At 39.5% G+C, this 24,392-nt stretch overlaps 2 protein-coding genes across 4 annotated transcripts in view; one reads left to right on the top strand and one right to left on the bottom strand.

The window, feature by feature from the left end:
- apc (APC regulator of WNT signaling pathway) overlaps positions 1-10,710 on the bottom strand; it is a 40,023-nt gene extending 29,313 nt beyond the window's left edge. Inside the window, exons 1-2 of one of the 3 annotated variants that reach the window (XM_053515830.1) lie at positions 10,502-10,710; positions 1,945-2,166 (exon numbers count right to left, since the gene is read on the bottom strand). The gene's annotated coding sequence lies outside the window, so the exon portion shown is untranslated. Of the gene's footprint in view, positions 1-1,553; positions 1,578-1,944; positions 2,167-10,501 lie in introns of those variants that run through there. The other 2 variants (XM_053515828.1, XM_053515831.1) reach the window with 2 other exon arrangements.
- Positions 10,711-15,793: 5,083 nt separating this feature from the next.
- epb41l4a (erythrocyte membrane protein band 4.1 like 4A) overlaps positions 15,794-24,392 on the top strand; it is a 56,523-nt gene continuing 47,924 nt past the window's right edge. Inside the window, exon 1 of the mRNA XM_053476384.1 lies at positions 15,794-16,426. Coding sequence (XP_053332359.1) covers positions 16,328-16,426 — 99 coding nt within the window. The 5' untranslated portion in view covers positions 15,794-16,327. The remainder of the gene's footprint in view (positions 16,427-24,392) is intronic.

Below are 24,392 nucleotides of genomic sequence, written 5' to 3'. Positions count from 1 at the left end.
TCATATTTCGCTAGTGGGAGGCTGGGGGTCAGAGCGCAGGGTCAGATAGGGTTGGAGCGGTGCTGGGGCTTGAACCACCAACTTCCCGATCAGAACCTCAGTAACCCACAGCCTTAATCGACTGCTTTAGCATGTTTTAGCATACCTTCACTTCTAGCTTTTTTTTTTCTTCTTTTCTTAATTCGATACAATATGAAAAATTATTTTCTTCAATCCAATACTACTTATATAGCATTTTTAACAATGGTCAATGTCGCAAAAGAAATGAGTATGAAATGTGTTATAAATGTCAACCATCAGATCGTCTCTGAAGCCGAGGGCGACGTGGCGAGAAAAAACTCCCCGAGATGGCAAGAGGAAGGAGAAACCTTGAGGGGAACCAGACTCAACAGGTGATATCGGATAGCAGGAATTGATTTGTAGCCATACTCATAATTATGTAGAGAATCCACCACACACATCATGGGAATTACTGGTTACTATAGAAACGCTTCAGGAGATTTCAGACTCTCTGGTCTGAACTGCAGTCAATGTGCTGTTGTCGAGAATAAACCACCACCCTTTTAAACCAATTAGTAAATACTTCCAAAACGAAAGATGGTAGAATTTCAGTCTCTGCTTTAACATCCAGTTTGGCGTCCATGTTGCTCATCCTTTTAAAAGACAAGACGCAGGCGCTAGACTTTCGTTCTGATGGCTGCTGGACTAAAATGGCTTCTCCAACCATAACTTGATAGAATTATGTTGCAAAGACATAATCACGTCCAACATCGTACATCGTTAACAATGAGCATGCGGGTTACAATCCATAAGGACGACCTGATCAGCAATTTCGCTCTTTGCGTACTGTACGTCTAACGAATGGCGCAAACGAGCTGTGAGCTGAGAGAGAGGGGCGGCCGACTGCCACAGATATTCTGCTGACACACATTTGCTGACACACACTAGGTGAAGAAATCATCATGAGGAACAAACATTTGACGTTCGAGCTTAAAACCTTTTGTATTAGACAAATTCAATTGATGCTAAATTAATTGATACAGTTGAACGCGGTCAGTGAGATGAAAATCCTGTTTAGGGGGGGTTTAGGGGCATTATCGGACATCTTTAATAAGTGGAGATCGAAGATGGTGTAGAAGATCTACAGCGTATATGGATAGAATTTAAAATATGCATTAAAACAATAAGACTTGGATTACTTGCGCACATTCTGTCACAGGTTTTAATCGAACGGATTTTTAATTTTTTAATTTTTTTTTACACCTATCTAATTTTGAGGTGCAATCTTGTGGATGAAGCATACTACAGTACTTCACCGCCCATAAAGATTAGGGGGAGAAAAAAAAAATCACGCCTTGCAGGTTTCTAAAAAACCCTGCAGTCAAGCTGCACGAGCATGAATGCCCTTCCCTTCATTCTACAAAGACACAGCGGGGCAGCTGCGTAGGTCCATTAGCACACACCTTGAGCGCTTATCTGCTCAAAAAGAAAAAAAATATTAATCAATTAAATATAATAAAAAGAATTATTAAAAAAAAAAAAATCACTGAAACCTGCTTCTTGGAGGAATCCTGAAAAAACGCCAGCATCATGACACGCCTGCTTTGTTTCAGCATCACCGCTAAAAAAAATAAATAAAACCCTTTCCAGTCTCTTAAAGCACATTCTTTTTTTTTTTTCTTTCTCTACACTGTTTTTCTGCCTCGATAAAGCAATCTGTGCACATCCCCCATCACCCACCCATTCTGCCTCTCAACAAGCATCAAAACAATAGGCTTAGAGGAACTGCCTCACTATTCAACCCCACACATACACACACACACACACACACTCAGACATACACGCCCAAACGCTGCTCATTCACCACTGTTTCCAAATCCTTATGAAAAGATGGCAGTAAAATGCAGCTGCGCATTCTGTAAAGATAGAAAAGCACAAACCTACCCCATTGCGATACCGGTGACAGCCTCCATCCCATCTCCCCTTTGAGCTGGCTCTTTTTTTTTTTTTTTTTTGCACGACAGCATCCAGCCAGCACAGCACGGTCACATGGGCGGTGAAGGAGCCAATCGGAAGGCTCACGTGCTCGGAGCCGGCGCTGCAGCGGCCGGTCGGTGTCTGGCTCGCTTCCCGATTGCAGCTGAGACTCTGGGCTCAATTAAAGCGCTGACAGTGAGAGGGGGGCGGGTGGACCGAAGAAGGGAGAGGGTTGTAATTAGGGTGGGGCGGGAGGTCATAGTGCCAAGAGGTCATTGATTGATACGAACACAGGAAGCAAATACAGTCTAATTACTTATGTAATATGCCAAGGCAAACATGGCTGCCATAAGAAATCACTGGCGTGCTCCGAATGCTGTATATGGTACTGTATCTATATAAACAAAAATCTGTTAAAAGCATTAACGCAACTTAATGGAGGTCACTTCCAGCCTCATCATTTCAGAAATCCTGCCTAAATCATTTCAGACAAGATTTTAAAATGTTGTGATACGGAAAATATGATTAACAATTGGGTGCACGTTTGGAAATTGCCTTTATACTTCAATACATTACTCAGGATCTCTGAAGAGCCGTTTATAAGCTCAACTGTGAGTGCTTTGTGGTCATCACCATCTTGGCAGGAGCCGACTCCTCCTAATACATAATACATAAACGGCGAGTCGAAAATTATCTGCACCCCACTTATATTAGAGCTCCTGTCTTATCAGTGTTTTTTGCTTAAAAAAGGTGTTCATTTGTAACTGCGGTGCAAGCAATAAATGGTTGCTGCAGTGATTTGCGGGTTTTTTTTGTGGTCTGAGGGTGTACCTGGTGCCGAAACACCTCACCGAAAACTACAAACAGTAGTGTTTAGATATCTGTGTACAAGATTCAAGCCGATACTCTAAGAAAGGTTAAAGTTTTTGTTTTTTTTAAGAGAATCATGACTGGTGACGAGACACGGATTCATCACTCTGAGCCTGAGAGTATGGAACGGAAACATCCTCATTTACCGACTGAGAAAAAGTAAAAAAAATCAACCATCAGATGGACAATTCATCAACGCTTACAGTTTTCTGCGATTCTCACCTCAAGGGCCAGAAGTATTGGAACATTCAGGAAAAAGCTACAACAATCAACAAATGCTCATTACAGCAAGACGCTTATAGGACTTAAGAGCTGAAGCCTAAACTTCGGATTAAACACAGAGGACTGCTATCCAATCTTGATCTTGCATAATGATGCACATCTGCACACTTCCGCCCACACTATCGACACTTTTGAAAAAACTTGGTTTTGAGGTGTTGAAGCATCTTTCCTACAGTCCTGACCTCGCCAAATTAAACTTTCACCCGTTTGGTCCCCTGAAAGCGTCGAGGACGAAGATTCAATTCTGATGAAAAAGTGAAAATAACGGTGCATTTTTTAAAGTACTATTTAGTTGTTTTTTGTTTTTTTTTTATTTAAAGAGGGAATATGAAAGCTTGTTGACAGATGGGCAAAGTGTATTGAAAAGCAAGGAGATTATGTCAAATAAATTATGTATGTCTTATTTTAAAGATAACTCAAATTCTACAGCCAGTTATGAGGAATTTAGAATAAAAAAAAATATTCTAAACAGCAGTGTATAAATATAATTATAATCTAAAAAAAAGTTCCATAAATGTACAACTTTTATTTATTGTAAGGCAACATGAACAACACATTCCATGCTCTGATTATTTCATGTAGATTATAAAAAAAACTGAAACCAATAGAGCAGCTAATGCTCGACTAAAGAGCAAAAACATTTCATTCCTTATCTAGCATCAAGCGGAACGTGAACATGCCTGCAAGTTTAGGCCCGTCCGCATTGGAATCAGTTTTCAGAAGACGGTGGTCGGCTCTTGGAAATCACAAGGACCAAAAATAAGGTGTTTAATCTTAAAAAAAAAAAAATTTTTTTTTTTTTTTAATATTCCATTTATTAATCCCTATGTTGATAGTCACCAAGGTAAATTCCATAAAGCAGTGAATCATGGGTAAACTGTTGATTTAATTCAACAGCACTAAAGTTTATTGTCATAAAGGCTTCGAAAAAGTATTAAAACTACTAACTAGTATTTCAACCAATAAAATCCTGTGTTGTTGATTTTTATTTTAAAATGACTTGTACAAAGTGATGATCACTGTTGTCTGCCATTCCTCTGCTCTACACTCCAGTCCAGTAGGTGGCGGTATAGCACCAAGCGCTCATAAATTCTGTAAAAGAAGCAGCAGTAATACTCTCGCAAAAAAATTTACCCCCCCATTTCTTATCATTTCTTTCTTCTCATATTAAATTAACCTAAATTATGTAGATACAATTAAAGAAATGTTTCATCGTGACAGGCTGCAAAATGCCTACAAACACTATTTAAAAACTGGTTGGTTATGAAACAGCCTCAGCAGCGACCTCGTGTCCCCTGTGAAATGTATGTGGGCTATTTATATTTTTCTGTATTGTTTACTGTATAAATGTGTACGACTGTTAACGAGGTAGCTCATTAAATCCAAGTTCAAGGTTGAATGCTGCACTGCTTTTTTTTGCTGTTACCTTGTGTAGATGAATTTTGTTAATAGAGGACAATTTATCCAAATATCAGTCCCTGGTCTCCTCGTTCGAGTTTGTCCATCCTCTCATTCAGTTCAAATCAGCTTCTCCGGTTTGTCGATTTAATGTAACAGTGGTATTCAAGTCAAACCGGGACTCGTAAAAACTGACTTATAAGCAACAGTGTGGTGGAACTGTACACACAATCTTTCACCAACATCACTTGCACGTTACAGGAACTCATAATTAAAGGAGTTCCTGGGAGGCCAGTGTTTCACACATGAATCAGGCAGTCCAATCGTGGCTTCGGCAAACTGCCAAAACTTTCTACCTTGATGATATCCAAGCACTAGTGAAACAAGTGCATTAGTGTGGCAGAGGATTATATAGAAAGAAATAGTAACAATATCAACTCATCGTTGTGTTTTTGTGTTATTTAGCGCAATAAAAAATCCAAAATTGATTTGAACGCTCCTCACACTTGAAATTTCTGATGTACAGCTTTGTTTACTTTCCATATCGTATCTCTGCGAGTATAAACCCTGAAATAGTGCCTAGCTGAGGTGACAGACGTGAACGTGTCGCCTCAAATTTCTATCAATAAAACTAGCAAACTAACTAATAGGTTCTCAAAATGAGTACAAACCGTCCCGACTCTGCCTGAGTGACAAAGTAGAAAGACAATAAAAGTAGGATGTCAAACAAGTGAGCTCTCATATCAGGAATACCAGGATGACGCTCCAGCCTGATTCATCTGCTTATTACGTAACAAAAATCACTCTACCATGTTCAGTCTCTCCCATGTCGGACACCCAGGACCCAAGTGTGCTTTGTTTACCTACACAGGCATTAAGGTGACAGAATCTCTGCGCTATTACTGTTACTGTAGCAGAACTAGAGCTTTAAGAATGCCGTCCTCTGAATAAGCCCTTGTCAACATTAAGCTAAATCGCATTCAGCGGCCTTCGCTTTCTCTTAAACTGAGCGAATGAATGGAAAGCCTGGAAGGAGGAGGACGTACTCTGATGGGGTTTTTTTCCCCCCCTTCTCCTTCCCATCCCTTCTTTCCATGTAAATGAGGTCCAAATCTCTGAAAAGCTTAAAATGAACACTGGCAGGGACTCTTGTTCAGCACTCTTCCCTCTTGAAGATGCTTCCTAAAAGAGCTGAAGTGTGGGAAAATGAGCGATTTGCAAAGTATTAGCGAGTTTATGCGGTACGGTGAAAAACTGAATGGTTTAAAAAAAAAAAAAAAAATGGTGAAACTGGCTATTGTGAAAGTAACAGTGCAGAAAAGTGTGTTTTGCGCACTGTAAGCACAAAGTAAGTAAAAAGAAAAGCTGCATGAATAAGAAAGGTATCATCTGTAATACGATTTGTACTGTGTTTAATAAAGGTGGGAGAAAAAAAATTATAATATTGATTCAGTTATCCATCTTGATTCTACTGTGTGGAAATTCATGTAGCGCAACATTGACTCCTTTTGTTATTTCTTCTTCTTATTATTTTTTTTTTTTTTTAATTTTTGATTGCATTTGAGGCGGTAAAATCGTGCGGTTCGTGAATCTTTGCACAGCTTCATGCCTTAATTACAGTGGAACCTTGGATTACAAGCATGATTTGTTCCGGAAGCGAGCTCGTATTTCAAAACAGTCGTAAACCAAATTGGAAACCACTGTAGTTGAAAACCACTCGACACCTGAGAGCCATGATTCATTAACAATCTGAATCCAAAACTATCCAGACCTTGATGAGTACCTGTGCTCTTTTCCACCACAGGTCTGTGAGATGTCTGAAGTAAAATACATTTTCAGATACCTGAAAATATCCAAGCATACAGGAAGTCTACAGAAACTCAAATAGTCACTCTTTACACCCATGATGAGCTGAAAAGCATCTCAGCAAGCAAAACTTTTGCTCATTCTGTGTACAAAGAAAACAGAAGTCAATAAGTTCACTTCTTAACTTCTGAACATTAACTGAAGCTGATTGAATAATTGCAACATTTAGAAGAGGGAAAGTAAGATATTTATAAAATTGTGCTTTTACAGCATCGCAATACAAAACAACCTGATGCCTAGATATTGTGATAACGTATCGGGAGGTCCATGGTGTTTCTTGTGCCTGAATATCATTGTGTTTAGGATTCAAAATACTTAGAAATAACTGGCATGAACACGTTAGACATTCCTCATCGTGAAAACACGTCCGGCTGTGAGGTTCGGCCCCTGACGTGCATCCGTTTTACAACAGTGTACTGATACTAAAACATCCCACAGTACGAGAGTTCCAGCATTTTATATAAAACAATCAATACTTTTACTATGTCAATATTGATTTGATCTGACTAATAGAAATCTGTCTTTATAAGCACAGCACTGACAGCAGTGACGTGAGCGAGACGTAGCTTGGAAAAACCCAGACAGAGTTTGTAACCCGAGCTGCAGGAAGCGTTAAATGAATCGTGAGCAGAGACTAGACTTAAAAAGGTGGCAGGAGCAAAGTGGAAATATTTGGAGATACTCCGGTTATAAATGAATGTAAAGTCGGATTTATACTGGCACAGTCGCTGCAAATCCGAGGTTATTGGTAATGGAATAGAAAAAAGACAGAAAAAAGGACAAAATGTGTGCAGTCCTACTCTGGAATGGAAACAAGTACAACTTCAAAACATTTTACATTTTCCCCTTGTTAAAGCCCACCAAGTCTAAAGACTCTTAGGGACCGTCTGAAAAGTGCGACACCTGGGCAAGTCGTGTACATCAGTGGTCCCCAACCACCAGGTCTCGTAGAAAGAATTTAATATACACATGTTTACTTAATTGTTTTACTTTGGAGAATGATCAGATTAGCTTCTTTGAAAAATAATGACGAGACAGCGGATGAGACTCAGAGTCTGCCAAAACAAAAAGAAAGATTGAGAATCCTCCCTCAATTACGGGTTTCTCGCAGCAGGTAAGTCAAATGCTCGAACCTGCTCTGTATAATAGATACAGCCTCACAGCTACACACAGTTGGTGTGTATGAGGCAACGTCAAGGAATTAAAATTAAAGCGGCATATCCAAAGATCGCCAAATAATCCTGTAAAGCTGTCCCAACGGTAAATAATCCAATACAGCTGTGAGACAAAATAGCCTCCGTTCAAGAGCGCATTAAACAACATGTAGCGTTGTCCCCCCCTCGTCTCGTCTTGCGAGAGTTTAATGCGAAATCAAAACACCAAACCTGTGTGTGTTTTTTATGCTTTACATCATTTATTTGTGTCAAAGGCTTACAAGACTCTTTTAGTCGGACTTACAAACGAGCTTCCGGAACGGAACTCGTTCGCAAGTCGGGGACTGTAACGTGTTGTATTCTTATGCTTTGTTATGAGCACGTGTTGGCCGGTCCGTAGAAAACTAAAGAAAGGTTTGGAGACGACTGCTGTACATCACAGCTTGGGGCAAGTTCATTTCTTCAAATTATATTAAATTAAATGATGTAGTTTTAACAAAAGAAATGAGAACAAATATTTTACAGCGATGCAAAGTGCCTAAAGTTACAGTTTAAAAATGGGTTGTTTTACACAACAACCTCAGCAGCGACCTCATTTCCCCCTTGTCTGTTTCAACCACTCAGCATCACCAGTATACTAATCACCAGCCTGATTATCTCCCTGGTTCATGCCTTAAGTGAGATGGTTTTTTGTTTGAACGAGTCAGATTCAGGAACAGGGACTAAAAAAATGAGTGGCCTATAGGGCGCCTGGAGAACTATTCATCAAAACTAACTAAAAAATATAATAATAATAATAATAATAAACAATTATTATAATAAAACCCACAAGAAAATCTGGCTCTTTAAAGGCAAAATATGAACACAGTGCTGTATATGAACAGGACGATAAACATCTACCTGCCTCTGCATACAAGAACAAACTAGTGAATTATCATTAACCGAGGATTCGACTGATGCGCGGCGTGCTTTAATAATCCTAAACCAGAACCTGTAGAACATAAAACGCACGGCATGCATGGAGTTAAAAGTTTTGCGGCTTAGAATAGGCTATGAAAGATGATCTGTAATTTCCTCCTCCGAGAATCCATTAAGAGCATCAGAAACTTGCCTGGTGGAGGCAGAAAGCCGATGCTTTCTCAGGTCCACTCACGTGTCGGATACACTAAATTATAAATACATAAAACAGAAGGAGTGTGACGAACAGGAGAGGGATTTTTTTTATTATTGTTTGGAAGGAGTCTCCAGTGTCAGCTTGAAGTGTGGTGTTGTGGGTTAGCACAGACTGTGAAGTACTACTTTATTTAATAAACTGGGAAAGTTCCATGATAAAGTATTTTTTTTTTACGTAGCATGTATTATTAACTACACCGATGAGCATTATGACCGCTTGCCTAATATTCAGTAGGTCCCACCTTTTGACACCATAACAGTGATGCACTGTGTGTTCTAACATCTTTTGATCACAACCAGCCTTAACCTTTTCATCAATATGATCTTCACTAGCCCTTCCAATAGATCGGACTAGGCGGGACGGCTTTTGCTCCCTTGGTCACTTTCGGTATGTCCTGACCACTGTAGACCAGGAACATCCTACAAGAGCTGCAGTTTTGGAGTTGCCCTGTCCTGGTTACAGTTTGATCCTTTTTTACAGTAGCTACATTTTCAATATCTTATTACAACAGTGTCTGGAAGTAGGGCAAGCAAGTAAACCCTTTTTTTTTTTTTATTTAGAAGTTGATGTTTTGGAAGCAGGAAAACTGGGCAAGTGTAAGGATTTATGTGAAATCCAGATTGTGGTGGCGAAAGGACTGGGTCAAAGCAACTCCAACACTGCAGCTCATGTGGGACGTTCCTGGTGTACAGTGATCAGGAATTGATCTAAGGAAGGAGAACCGGTGAACTGGCGACAGGGTCATGGGTGGCCAAGGCTCACTGATGCACATGGTGGGGGCAAAGGCTGGACCGTGTAGTCGGATGCAATAGAAGCGCTCATTGATGAAAAGGTTAATGCTGGTTCCAATAGAAAGGCGTAGGAACATGCACCTTATTGCTGCGAAAGGGGGATCTACTCAAAAGTGACCTAGTTGTCCAGCTATTACCGTTTGCCTCTTCTCTCTCACTGTAGTTTTAATATATATCGTTACAATAGCGTCTAGATGCGAGTGTGCAATAAATAAACCTAAAGTTGATGTGTTGGACGCGGAAAAAAATGGGCAAGACTTTGACAAGGACCAAATTGTGACGTCCAATAGAGGACTGGATGAGAGCGATCCCAAAACTGCAGGTCTTGTGGGAAGTTCCTTGTCTGCAGTGGTCAGGACGTAACCAAAAGTGATCCAAGGAAGGAGAACCGGTGAACTTGTGACAGGGTCAAGGGCGACCACAAGGCTGGGCCGCGTAACCCAAAGCAATAGAAGAGATTATTAAGGAAAATGTTAATGCTGGTTGTGATAGAAAGGTGTCAGGGGCACAAAAGGAGGGAATTACTCACTATTAGGCAGGTGTTCATAATGCTATAAAGGCTAAAAAATTTTATTTTGAAGCCCTTTCTGGAGATAAATTCCCCTGGACACTTGGGACACTCAGATTTTTCTGGGAGTTGATGGAGTTTGGATGCTTTGGCTTGTCCAGCCGTGAGCCGTGTCCCAAACACACCCGAGATCCAGCTAAAGTGCACTAAGCGAGCCATTAGCCCTGATCCGATTAAGTGCACGTAGACAGGAAGGCAGGATCGATTTGGCATTAATCCCTCCTGAGCACAAATAACTTTCGGGAAGAGCGGATGAACTGAACTGAACTCACAATAAACCGCGAATTTTATCTCGCGACATTTCCCGAATTATTATTTTTTTTAACAAAAACACCAAAACGCACCACCCATCACTTTATTGTTTGTTAGCGTTAGCTTTAGCCTCCGCGCTATTATGAAAGGTAGCGTTAAATCTTCTCACCTGCACAAACATTCGTCCAGTTCGCCAAGTTGCGCGAATCTCTACCGCACCGTCCGGAAACAATCCATCACACACACACACGGTCACCGCTCACAAACAGCGCTGAATCACAGCCACCGGACTCACTTCTTCGCTTCTGGATACAACTTTTTCTTCTTCTTTTTCTTTTGTGTCTGAATTTCCCCTCCTTTAACAGCGTTTACTCCGAGGGTTACGCCATATTGTGAAGCAGGGGGCTACTCGTGCGCATGCGCTCTGCACTGCGGAGCTGAGCTCAAGTCTGCCATCTTGCGGCGAGCAGGCGGAACTGACAGAATTCTCATCTCACTCTGGTTCCATTACAAGCAGGGGTGTTATTAAAACTGCATCCAGAAAGAGATCCAGTGTTTGTGTGTGTGGGGTTTATTCCAAACAAGCAGAAGGTACACCTGAGACTGTTGAAAGCCAAGAATGACTAATTAAACAGGTGATATCAGGTGTGGCTTCTGCTCGATTGGAATGAAAGCGCTCACCCACGCTGGTGAACCCTACAGTATCTGGTTCCAGTTGGACACCCCTGCATTACAGCGTTTTTCATTTTCTCTTCTCTTGTAGTCTCGTTCCATCTTATTCCACTTTATTCTCAGCTTTCCCATCTTATTTCAGCATCACTCCTTCTTATTCCATCATATTCCCATATCATATTGTCAAGTATGATCCATATTATTCCCATCCTAATACAACCATCCATATTATTCCCATTCTAATACACTTAGAGTCCAACTACATCTTAGTCCACCTTATACCGTCTCAATATATTTTTCAATATATTCATTTTCATATATATTCATATTATTCCCATTTTAATTCAAATAATTGAGTCCAATTTCATCTTAGTCCATCTTATTTCCATTTTTAAATATCTCTTTCCATCTTATTGCCATCTCCATCTTGTTTAATCACATCAAGTATCATTCCATATAATTCCAGCATATTTATATTCATATATATTCATATCATTTTAACTTATTCCCATCTTTAAATATCTTGTGCCATCTTACAAGGTTTTTCTTCTTTTTCTAAACAGCTAAGGCACTATTCATAAAACAGTGCCTATTTATAGCCCAAAAAAACCTTAATACATTTTTAAAAGCATACACTAATTTGTGCAAACTCTAAAGGTCCATGTCAACAACAAATAAACCCCCTGGAAACATTTCTATATTACTATTAAATGCTTGCACACAGTACTGTACTGTAACCTAATTTGTAACTGGCATATAGTGGCAAAACTGGCATATAGTAGTAAAAAAAAATGCAAATCATCTTCTGAGGAATTTTTTTGGCACTATAAATAAAAAGAAAAAAAAAGAATTACTGCTAAAAATAACATCTACTAAGGAAAAAAACATGTGTGTATTACAGAATTCCAATCCTTATTGCAAAAACCAAATGCAAAAAAACACCAGACAGAGTGTTTCAGTGTTTATAAAAAGGAAACCAATAAAAATCACACAAAACTGCAAAGAACTCTCTACGGTATGCAAGAGCCTAGCCCTCTTTATCTTCACAGTCTATTTTCAGCCTATTCAGACTCCTGACCAACCACTTCATTTGGTTTAACTGCTATTTAATGCAAATGTTGAATTAGCCAAGCACATTGCGGCAACTTAATATATTGTTTCATGTAGACAAGGTCAAGGAGATCTCCTGAGGTTCAAACCGAAAATCCAAATGGGGAAGAAAGGTGTTTTTAGTGACGTTGAACATGGTGTGGGGTTTTTTTTTTGTGTGTGTGTGTGTGTGTGTGTGTGGTTGGTGTCCAATGGACTGGTGTGATTGTTTTCAAAACTGCTGATATACTGGGATTTTCACACACTGAAAAGGTGTGAAAAAGAGATCATTACCTGTAAGCAGCAGTTCTCTGGGCAAAACTGCCTTGTTGATGCCAGAGGGCAGAGGAGAATGGCCAGAGAAAAAGCAACAGTACCTTAAATAACACCTTATTACCACTAAATTATGCTGAAGAGCATCTCGGAACACATAACACGTCGAACCTTGAAGCAGCAGGAGACCATACCTGACATGACGGCACGGATCCATCCTGCCTTGTTTCAATGGTTCCAAGCTGCTGGTGGTCGTAGTGTAATGGTGTGAGAGAATGTTTTCTTGGCACATTTTGGGCCCCATTGTTTAATTGCCCCAACCTACCTTAGTATTGTTGCTGGACATGTCCATCACTTTATGACCACAGATTAACACGCCATGTTACAAAGCAGAAATCATCTCAAACTGGTTTCTTGAGCATGACAATGGGTTCACTGTACTCAAATGGCCTCCACAGTCAGTAGATCTCAATACAACAAAAGCACCTCAGGGATGAGGTGGAGCAGGAGAACCGCATCATGGATGTGCAGCTGAGAAATCTGCAGCAACTGCGTGATGCTATCTGGATGCTATATGGACCAAAAGGCTTAAGAAATGCACCTTGTTGAATCTCTGCCACAAAGAATTAAGGCAGTTCTGAATGCAGAAGGGAGTCCAAGACAAGTACTAGTAAAGTATATCTAATAAAGCGGCCAGTATGTGTATTTTTACTGTATTTATACAGTAAATATAAACTGATAGACATTTCAACCCTTTATATTTTCGAGTTTTGATTGTTGAGTGAATAGTTGAGTGGTTAGTGTTGGTACCTGGAAAAACTTCAGGTTGTCATGACTTGGGTTAAATATTTTGGTTGTTATTATTTCCTGCATAAGTACAGAGTGAAATCCGAGATACAGTACATGATGACACGGGTTACTGTAATAGAGTTTAGATCAGGGGTGTCCAATCGTATCCAAGAAGGGCCAGTGTGGGTGCATGCTTTCATTCCAAGCAAGCAGAAGCCACACCTGATCCCCACCTGTTTAATTAGTCATTCTTGGCTTTCGGTAGACTATCAGGTGTGGCATTTACTCGGCTGAAATGAAAGCCTGCACACACACACACACACACACACACTGGAACTTTCTGGATAAGACTGGACACCCCTAGTTTAGATCAGCTTTACCTGTGGAAAGAGAAAGTGAATTTATTGAGACGAGTGATCTACTGAAGTACATTTTTTCTCAATTTTGATCTGTTTTAGTGTCTTAGCAAATGTTATATCTAAGGTGTCACGGTGACATAGTGACATAGATCTAAGACTCAGTAGATCATTACTACTGTACTAAGCCTTGCACCTCCAGAGTCAAGGGTTCAATTCCCACCACAGCTCAATGTGTGTGCATGATTTCCCCGTGCTTGATGGGTTTCCTCCAGGTACTCTGGTTTCCTCCCACAGTCCAAAGACATGCAGATTAGGCTGATTGGTGTTCCTAAATTGCCTGTAGTGTGTGAAAGAGTATGTGGTGTGTGCATGTGTACCCTGTGATGGATTGGCACCCCATCCATGGTGTTTCCTGGGGCAGGCTTCAGGCTTCTTCCTTCGACCCTGTACAGGATAAGCAGCATTGAAGATATAGAAGAGAAAACACGGAAGGATTGTTACTGCCACAAAACGGGGGTGTGATTACCATATGGGAGAGGGATGAAATGGAGCTCTCTCCTTCAGGGGAGGACCAATAGGCATTTGGAAAGGTTGAGTACACTGTGAAAGGGATATTAGAAAATGGAGAGGAAGAAAGTGTTTAGACTGAAAGGGAAATAAAGGAGATCAAGACCAGAAGGTGGCGTTCATGCAACATGCTGACACACACCACTTCATTCCACACCTCATGTTCCTTTTATGGAACTGCTGCTGTCATACCTACATGCCATCCATACATCCATCCAGAAACCCCAATAATCCAACTAGAGACCATATCGTTCTATATTGCACATTCTGCGCATTCACATACTGCACATCCTGTTTAACTTGTATGTTAACATTTTTTGTTTAATTATTATTTCTACTGCAACTTTGTAGATTATAAATTGTAAATGTGTACACTAACCCATTTTTTTTTATTTACATTTCTTCTAGTGCAATTTTTTTCTTTATACTCTACCCTAACCTTATTAATATTATTATTTTTTTAATTATTTTTTTAAGGTCATGAACAGTCGCATAAGCATTTTATTACATATCATACTGTGGATGGTCATGTATGTGACAAATAACATTTTTATTAAATTAGTGCAATTCTCTATAATGTCCGACAGATGACAGTAAAACTGTGCTTCAGTTCCATGGCTTGTAGTCTCATTCCATATTATTCCACTTTATTTCGAGCTTTTCCATTTTATTCACATCTTAATTCAGCATCACCCCGTTTTGTTCCAACTTATTCCCATCTTTTAAAGTCTCTTTCTATCTTATTCACATACTATTATTAGCATCATTCCGTCCCATCTTATTCCCATCTCTTCAAGACCCATTAAATGTTTTTCCAACTTTTTCCAATTTATAGTTTCTTTGAACCTAATTCCATCTTGTTCATTCTCACTCACTCATCATATCCTTATCATTTGGGGCCTATCCCTGGACGAGGTGAGGTACACCCTGGATGGAGTGCCAGTCCATCACAAGGGCACACACACACACACACACACACACACTACGTGCAACTTGGAGACCCCGACTAGTCTAATCATTGGACTGTGGGAGGAAACCAGAGCACCCAGAGGAAACCCCCAAGCACAGGAAGAACATGCAAACTCCATGCACACCGACTAGATGCAGGAATCGAACACGGACTACTTTTTTAATCTTTCCAATTATCGCTCCATATTATTCCTACCTTATTCCAACCTTTTTGAGTCCAATTCTATTTTTAATCCCCTTTTTCAGTTTCATCTTCTTAAATTTCTTCAGCTCCCATTCCATCTTGTTCCATCTTACAGGATTTTTTAAGCCACTATTTAAGAAACTGTGTCTACTTTTTGTGTCAAAACCATACACCTTTTAGTGCAAACCGTAAATGTCCATGTTAAAAACAAATAAATTCCCTGAAAACAGGTACTTTACACTATTTCAATTCATTCTATTTAGTGCAGTTATCTCTTATTTCCGACAGATGGCAGTAAAGCTGTGTTTTTCCGTCGTAGCTCTGTCCGATTAGAAAATTGGAATGGACGAGGGGCGGAGTCCCAGAACAATTGTTATACAGGGAAAATCCTGCATCCCAAACAAATCTATATCGGATATACAAGTGCACTAGGTAGGGCTTAAAATCTAGTCTAATTATACCCTATATAGCGCGCGTCTATAGTGACCCGTGCTCGGATTGAGATTGAGCTGCGGCCGGGGAGCTCCTTGGCAACGGGGCGCTCGAGGAGTGAATTTACGGCGCCTTCAGTTTCAGAGTCGGTGCGGAACATTTTACCGCGGGGAGATATCTATATATAGATATTTACACAAATATCTAACAACTTTGGATGAAGAGAGCGCTTAGAGGAATATATTTAAAAAGGAATGAATTAATTAATAGCGTGAGTCAGGAGAAGAAATTCACCTGAGCGCGCGCCACACTGACACAGCGCTCGCGAGAGGGTCGTCAAGTGTGTGCGCGAGCGGTCAAAAAGAAAGATGCTGAGGAGATGCTAAGCTAAACGGATTTAACGGAAAAAAAATAGCTGCAAAAGCTAACAATTTAGGGACAATTAAGCAATATATGCTATTTAAGAGATTATTTATTCAGTTTCTTACGGTTTACCTAACAAAAGAGTCGTGTGAACAAAGTAACTCAGGTCGTTTTTTTAAATATACCATTTATTATTTTTTATTTCCCTGGATACGGGATTCTCCTGAACAACATGATGAATAGCGACAAGACAAACTAAACATTTCTGTTTAAAGGAAATAAAGGAGTCTCTGCAAATATGAGCTGCTTCTGTTCCACCCAAGAGGAATTCTACTGCGAGGTGTTGCTCCTGGATGAGACCAAGCTCATCTTAACCACCCAGCACCAGGGCATTAAGGTAAGCCAAGTCACTCTGTTCACCCTGCTGTAGGTGTGTATCGATAATTATTTATCTAATATATCGCGGTATTTAACACTTACCGCGATATTTAACACTAAACATGTAAAAAAAAAAAAAGTACAGGTTTTCCTAGGTCTGCTTTTTTGGGGGGCAGAATTTTTGGGTATGCTGCAGAAATATTGGCACGCATCGTTTGTGTTGTTGAAGTTTCAACAGCTTCTTCTATCAAAAACAAATTCAGGGATTTGTCTGTTCATCTTCATGTGCTTCCACTTTATCCTGGGCAGGTGGTCACAGTGTGTGTGGCGGGAACACACCCTGAAATGAAAGAGATGCCAGGGCACAAAGCACACACACATTCAAACACTCGTTCACACCTCACAGAGATATAATGTAGACAAACCATCATCACACCAGCATGTTTTTCCCCCCAGAAGAAGACAGAAAATTCGGCACGGGCAGTGAGTCAAGCTCAGAATTACTCATACTAGGGATGTTATCTTTAAAACTAAAATATTAATACATTACCTTACAGTTGCATGTTTTGGAAGTGTTTCATGAGAACAGCCCAAATTTATATTTATTTTATATATTTTTTGACATTTAAAAGATTAGATTTTTTGTCTATTAAAAATTATACATTGAACACGTGAAAGGAAATATGTGAGAATTGTACCACAACAATTAAATGATTAAATACAACTGATCAGCTCCTTCCAGACAGTTTTTAATTTTAGAAAAAACTAGAATTAAATAAGACCATATCAAGCAAATAGATATAATTTGTATGCATTATTATTATTATTATTATTATTATTATTGTTGTTGTTGCACAAGGTCATACAGTTGCACATTTTAAAATACCACAGTGAATTTACAATGGTTTTGTGCTGTCTTTGTGGCTCTTGATGACATACTGTAAAGCATACCTTAATACAGTTCTACCAGTTCGTACCAGAATATCTGACTGCAGAAGGCAGCATGGCGTGCATCTGATAAAGACATTTAAATAGACTCAAGACATTCCCATTCAACTCTTTGTGATGTTTCTTTTTTATAGATTTTTGTAAAAAAAATATTCCTAGTCAGGACTTTGGCTAGGCCACTCCAAAGTCTTCATTTTGTTTTTCTTCAGCCATTCAAAGGGGGATTTGCTGGTGTGTTTTGGGTCATTGTCCTGCTGCAGCACCCAAGATCGCTTCAGCTTGAGTTGATGAACAGATGGCCGGACATTCTCCTTCAGGATTTTTTGGTAGACAGTAGAATTCATGGTTCCATCTATCACAGCAAGCCTTCCAGGTCCTGAAGCAGCAAAACAACCTCAAACCATCACACTACCACCACCATGTTTTACTGTTGGTATGATGTTCTTTTTCTGAAATGCTGTGTTACTTTTACGCCAGATGTAACGGGACACGCACCTTCTACAAAAGGTCAACTTTTGTCTCGTCGGTCCACAAGATATTTTCCCCAAAGTCTTGGCAATCATTGGGATGTTTTTTAGCAAAATTAAGATGAGCCTTAATGTTCTTTTTGCTTAAAAGTGGTTTGCGCCTTGGAAATCTGCCATGCAGGCCGTTTTTGCCCAGTCTCTTTCTTATGGTGGAGTCGTGAACACTGACCTTAATTGAGGCAAGTGAGGCCTGCAGTTTTTTAGATGTTGTCCTGGGGTCTTTTGTGGCCTCTCGGATGAGTTGTCTCTGCGCTCTTGGGGTAATTTTCGTCGGCCGGCCACTCCTGGGAAGGTTCACCACTGTTCCATGTTTTTGCTATTTGTGGATAATGGCTCTCACTGTGGTTCGCTGGAGTCCCAAAGCTTTAGAAATGGCTTTATAACCTTTACCAGACTGATAGATCTCAATTACTTTTGTTCTCATTTGTTCCTGAATTTCTTTGGATCTTGGCATGATGTCTAGCTTTTGAGGTGCTTTTGGTCTACTTCTCTGTGTCAGGTAGCTCCTATTTAAGTGATTTCTTGATTGAAACAGGTGTGGGAGTAATCAGGCCTGGGGGTGGCTACAGAAATTGAACTCAGGTGTGATAAACCACAGTTAAGTTATTTTTTAACAAGGGGGGCAATCACTTTTTCACACAGGGCCATGTAGATTTGGAGTTTTTTTTTCTCCCTTAATAACGTAAACCTTCATTTAAAAACTACATTTTGTGTTCAATTATGTTATCTTTGACTAATAGTTAACGGTTTTTGATGAGCAGAAACATTTATGTGTGACAAACATGCAAAAGAATAAGAAATCAGGAAGGGGGCAAATAGTTTTTCACACCACTGTATACTCAGGGCATTATCCATATATACTCAGGGCATTATCCACCCCAAATTAGGAGTCAAGACTATGCTATTTTACCCTGGGGGTGTGAAGACTGGTTATATATTATTCTATTATTATTTCACACAAAACATAAGAATGAAGTATGCCTGCAAATCTAAACACAACAGTATATATTCACAGTATTATGGATGAACTCTGGTTTATTTGGTATCATTTTATAGTGTGATTGATTTTATTAATTACATTGCTGTACAAAGTTAGCTGTGCATTTTCTTCCCTTCTCCACCGTAGTACGGCTTCCAATTTCGACAGTTTAGCTGATGGCCACCTCCCTTCCTATTTCGTACTTCAGAGTGAGAAAACTTCCCATGCTGTACCCTGCCTCACTCACAAAATGAATTCAGGGTGCCAACAAGAATAACTGATCCCGACAGCACCATGCAAAAACTCGACATGCAAACTTGTAGTTTAAAACCTTTGATACTTATTCTTTGTAGGATTAAGCTTCCATTTGTGATTTATCTATGGACATGTTTAGATTAATTGGCAGGAGGCCTGAGGCCATTTTTTTGTACAAGTGAATTATTTCACACCCATTTCTTTCCTTACAAGCTGCATTGTGTACATGTTGCTTGTCATTGTCACAAGATTTATTATTATTATTTTTTTATTTTTTTATTTTTTACAATGGTTGCTCTGATTAGGTATTTTGAAATGAACAAAGTGAAGACAAAATACTTCCTAACCAGCAAAGATCCATTTTTATGTAATACTGCAGAAAGGGTCAGGATTTACTAGGTTCCCTTGTAGATTTTTGCTTAACAATCAGCGCTTTCACCAGTGTGGCCTGGGTTCAACTCCTAGCCAGGAGACCAGCCACAAGGGGTTGCAGAAGCCAGTGCACTCTTAGTGCGAGTCTAAAGCCTGGATAAATAGGGTGGGTTGTGTTAAGAAGGGCATCTGGCATCATGACTTCCACCCTAAAGCCTTTCTACAGAACTTTATTTCTATAGTATTGTTTTCTGGTAAACTAGGAAACTGAAGTGCTATAGGAGTTTTGTTTGCTTTTCTTATAGATTCTACATATTTTTTATTTAGGAATTCTATAAAACCTTTACACTATCCTTCTTTCCCTCTTAATCTCAGTCGCTGTTTCCATTACCCTGATTGTTCATATTGTATTTAATACTTTGAGCTTTTTTTTCTATTTCCGGCATGATTTTATTTAGCATTTTATTCTTAATGTGTTTGCTTGCAGTAGTAATGCAGTTACAAATTTAGTAAAGCCTGTCTGTCTTTTACCTCGCTGTCCATTTATAAATTCGTCCATCTATTCAATTCACCGATGATTCATTTAGCTTCCTGATCATCCCTGCATCTGTCTGTCTGCTCCCAGCGCATGCAGGAGTTATTTATTAAACCTGCAATATATTATATATTGACTAAAATGAAATATTAAAGGTTAACAGGTTATTTACTATACACTGCAGCCCAGTTTTATAACTGATTCCTTTTCCAAGTCTATAGACTTGCCATCATGTAAGAGAGACAGTTGAAACCGAAAGACAGTAATACATGTAATGAATAAGACAGTTTGAGGGCCACCTCATCGTATCTTTTATCCATTTGTAGTTACTTTTAACATTATACATTTGAGTAATTTACTCAAAACTTATTCTGTTATCACAGACATTTACTGATCAGTCTCTGGTTAATTTTTCAATTTCTTTAAAAAAGAAAACACTGCTTGTGATGTTTGCAAAAAAAAACGCAAAGCTGAACTCAAGTCACTTATTTACCACTGATTATCAGACTGAAGTACTGACACTGGAGATTCTACAAAAGTTACAGAAATACATTTATTAAGTCTTACTCTTACATGTATTACTGTCTAACAGGAAGTCTCTTCTTTGATTCAGGGATGGAACGGTAGTGTAGTAGCTAGCACTGTGGCCTCGCACCTCCAGGGTCGAGAGTTCTATTTCCGCCTTCAGTGTGCATGGAGTTTGTACGTTCTCCTCATGCTTGGTGGGTTTCCTCCAGGTATTTTGATTTCCTCCCACAGTCCAAAGACATACAAAGTAAACTAAATTCCCCTTACCGTGTCCCCTGGGATAGGCTTTCCAACAATTCTGTACAGGAAAAATGGTATAAAGAATGAGTGAGTAAGATCAATTCAGCCATTAATGGCTGTTGTAAAACATCGCCTATTAATATTAATAAAATGAACAGAAAGGATTTCATTAATTTCAGTAATTTCAAACCACTATAAAGGAGCCGGAGCATTGCGGATAAAGTAATTATCCAAGTAATTATCCATTATTATAGTTATAAGTTACAGATCACTGAGTTCAGCATCACCAGATGCATCCCTATGGACCAAGGTGGATGTGTGTCTTAATAAGATTTTAAGAGTAAGAGTACCTCATCTCCTCTGGTGCTGGTGCAGTTTTTGCTGTGGTTTTAAAAAAATGTGACCATACACATTTGCACACACACAGACAAAAGATAATTACAGAGTGACTTGGTAAGGTTTTGTTTCAAAATGATATTTAAGAAGAGCATCAGCACACCTTGGCATCGATTCTGCAGGTCTCTGGTACTGCCAGGTTCTACTGCTCTCAGACAAAAATGAAAATCTGAGACTTTGGTGGTGACAGGCCCAGTGAGAATATTAAGGAAATGGAACTGGGAAATTGGAACATTGACTCTTCTCCTGTACTTGAATCATGTTATCCTTTGCACTGCTGCCACATGATCCGCTGACCTACATGCACAAGCAGGTGTACCGGTGTTTCTATTAAAGTGGCCACAGTGTCTCCTTTAGAAAGGTTCTTATTTCACCAAACCCACTGATATGCATCAAGTTTCATACACAAGTCGTGCTCCTTATCAGAAACCGCTGAATGAACCGTGTTACTCACCGTGGTCTCTGGACCTGTAAAAGCTCGTCTCACATCTTTAAGGTGTCTCTTCTTCGTTGTTGAGGTACACACTTGCTCATTCATACACACACTCACACACGCGCAGTCTGCACAAAGAGTCCATTGAGTTTGCCCACAGGGTGTGTGAGAAACAGAGCAGCTCACGTGTTCTGCTGCCACAAAAGAAAGACCAGCAAGGCGAGGTTTGTTTTCTCAGGCCTGTGCTCACTGTGGCCTTTTGACATTTGGTAATATTTTAACAAAAACAAGTCATTTTGACCTGTTTGTCTCAATGGCCCGGACTCAAGGTGACTCCAGAGTGTAAGTTAAGTCATCTTTGTTTTGTCCACACAACGGGATTTGTAGCCTAACGAAGAAAAATACACAACATTCAACAACTACAGTATTAAAGGTACTGTGGTCCAGAACAGAAACCAACCCATTTGTCTATCAGAATAAATCACACCATCTGGTTTATTGACCTTTTAAAGCTCAGATCAAAGCATGATGGGATTCTTGATGCGTCAAGACATATGGATTATGATTCGTGTGAAGCAGTACTGAAGCATCACTGATTCATTGGTTTTGGATTGGTGGAGCGCAGGGTTATATTTGGGAGCGTGCCTGGTGGTCGAGACACACTGCCTTTGCACAATGGACGAGAAGTCCGTCTGTTGTGCTCGCGTGATGAGACGGAACAGATTTGCTTTGACTGGACCACAAGTGGACTAATCTAATTGTTTGGATCACGGACCTGAATGGCATGTTTAATGAGATTTCTGATAGGCCTCATGTCTCCCTGCTTCTGCAGCAGCTCTAATTCACTTTACACTCACACCATATGGTGACCGAATCTGGACCGTCATCCTGCAGGTGCCAATGAACTAATCAATTACAGTTAGACACTTTTTATGTCCTAGTTATATAGAAAGTTATGAATATATAACTATAGACGATAATCAGCTACTGTAAGAATATATACATTTCAGGCACCAGTGACTAAATCATCTACCACCAAGCATACCAAACCATAGGAAAAAAATACTCAAGGATTTCCCACTCGTCTTTTTATAGCACAGAATTTTACAGCTGTAGTTATCTGTTTTCAACAACATTCCAATTCACACCCGCTGCATTAGAGGTGCATCACACTGTTCTTTACATCTTGAATCATTATATTGCACAATCTGGCTAATCATGTCTTATTCCCACAAATAAACTCCCACAATCCCACTTTATTTAAAATAATAATCTATAAAGATGTCATTATTGTGTAGTTGTATATCCATGTGTGCAATAAAATAGAACAAATACACACAATGCTTTTTCTACAACCCACAGTCTCATGTCACTTCTTTTACTGAGCTGCGTTATTAAGGCCATCAATTTCACTTCTCCTCATTCATTGTGTATCATCTGACCACAAACACTGTGGAAACAGAAATGACCGTTCATCTTAACCCCATGTAAGAAAAACACACTGCAGAAGTAAGGACTCTGTAAGGACAATAGGGACTTCAGACAATGTCATGGTGCTGTTCTTCTTTGGCAACAACGCTGTACAAAACGTAAGTAGTGAGTTAACTTTGCATTAACTATAAATTCAGAGTAATTAGGTCAAAGGTCCAATTTTTCTGTAGCAACACCACATATACAGTGTGCACCAAAATATACAGTCCTAAAGAGAAAGGATGAACAATATCCCCTTGTTGTCATCTGTGATTTTATTTCTCCTGAAAGAAACTAACATACACACTATTAGTGCATTGATTTAGCACAGTATGCGTAATGTAAGTGTTGGAAGTGTGCATGCACCGCCTCGCTGTTCATATTGTTCACGCAGATTCCTAACTCAGATTCCAGGAACAAGGGTCACTGGAGACTCCTGCAAAAAGGAGACGATTTGCTGGCGTATTGCAGGAACAGTTCTTGGTGGATCTTCACAGTTGAACACACTCGCTTTTAACTTTTCCCACAAGTAGGCATCAGGTGGTGTAAGATTGTAGGAATGGGACGGGCACATAGGGGAATTGTTCTGCCACCCTTTTCCCATTCATAACCGCTTCCGTATGAGCGAAAATAATACTCAACTATAAAAACTTTTTCCTCTGTTGAGAGACCCATTTACAAGAACAACTGCAACACAACTTCCTTTCACTACTGGGAACACCAGTTATCTGGCTTTGAGCCATTGACAAATGGACATGCGTGTTCGAGAGGAGCGGGTTTCAATACTGTATTTTTTTACGCATACCGTACATATAATAGTGTACTGTACATAATATATTATAATATTATAACACACTACAGCCAGTTACTGCAGTTATTAGTGATGTGTTCATGGGTTTGAGTAAAAAATTATTAGTTTGTTTAACAGCACAGTACAATGCTGTATTTCCTAAAAATTTATCCCACCACCATTCACTATCACTACACGCAGAGTACAGTCAGTGTAAATGAGGATAATGAACAAAATTAACTGTTTGTTTTGAAGTTATTAGAACCATGGAGTTGTGACCTATTACAAAAATAAAATAAAGACATAAATTTTGGCAGCAATTAATTTAACCATAGTGGTTTCACCATATCATCCTGCTGACATAAATCCATTTACAGATGCACTGCTGCACTGAAGGGATGCACCTGACTAATGTGTGAATATCCTGTGCCATTCCTATAGTACTGAGTGGTTATTAAAAGGCATGAGTTTGTGTGTGTGTGTGTGTGTGTGTGTGTGTGTGTGTGTGTGTG

This window comes from Clarias gariepinus, chromosome 17 (genome assembly GCF_024256425.1).
Source record: "Clarias gariepinus isolate MV-2021 ecotype Netherlands chromosome 17, CGAR_prim_01v2, whole genome shotgun sequence".
NCBI lineage: Eukaryota > Metazoa > Chordata > Actinopteri > Siluriformes > Clariidae > Clarias > Clarias gariepinus.
Note: the sequence above shows the minus strand (reverse complement) of the source record. Positions and strands in the feature narration are given on the sequence as shown.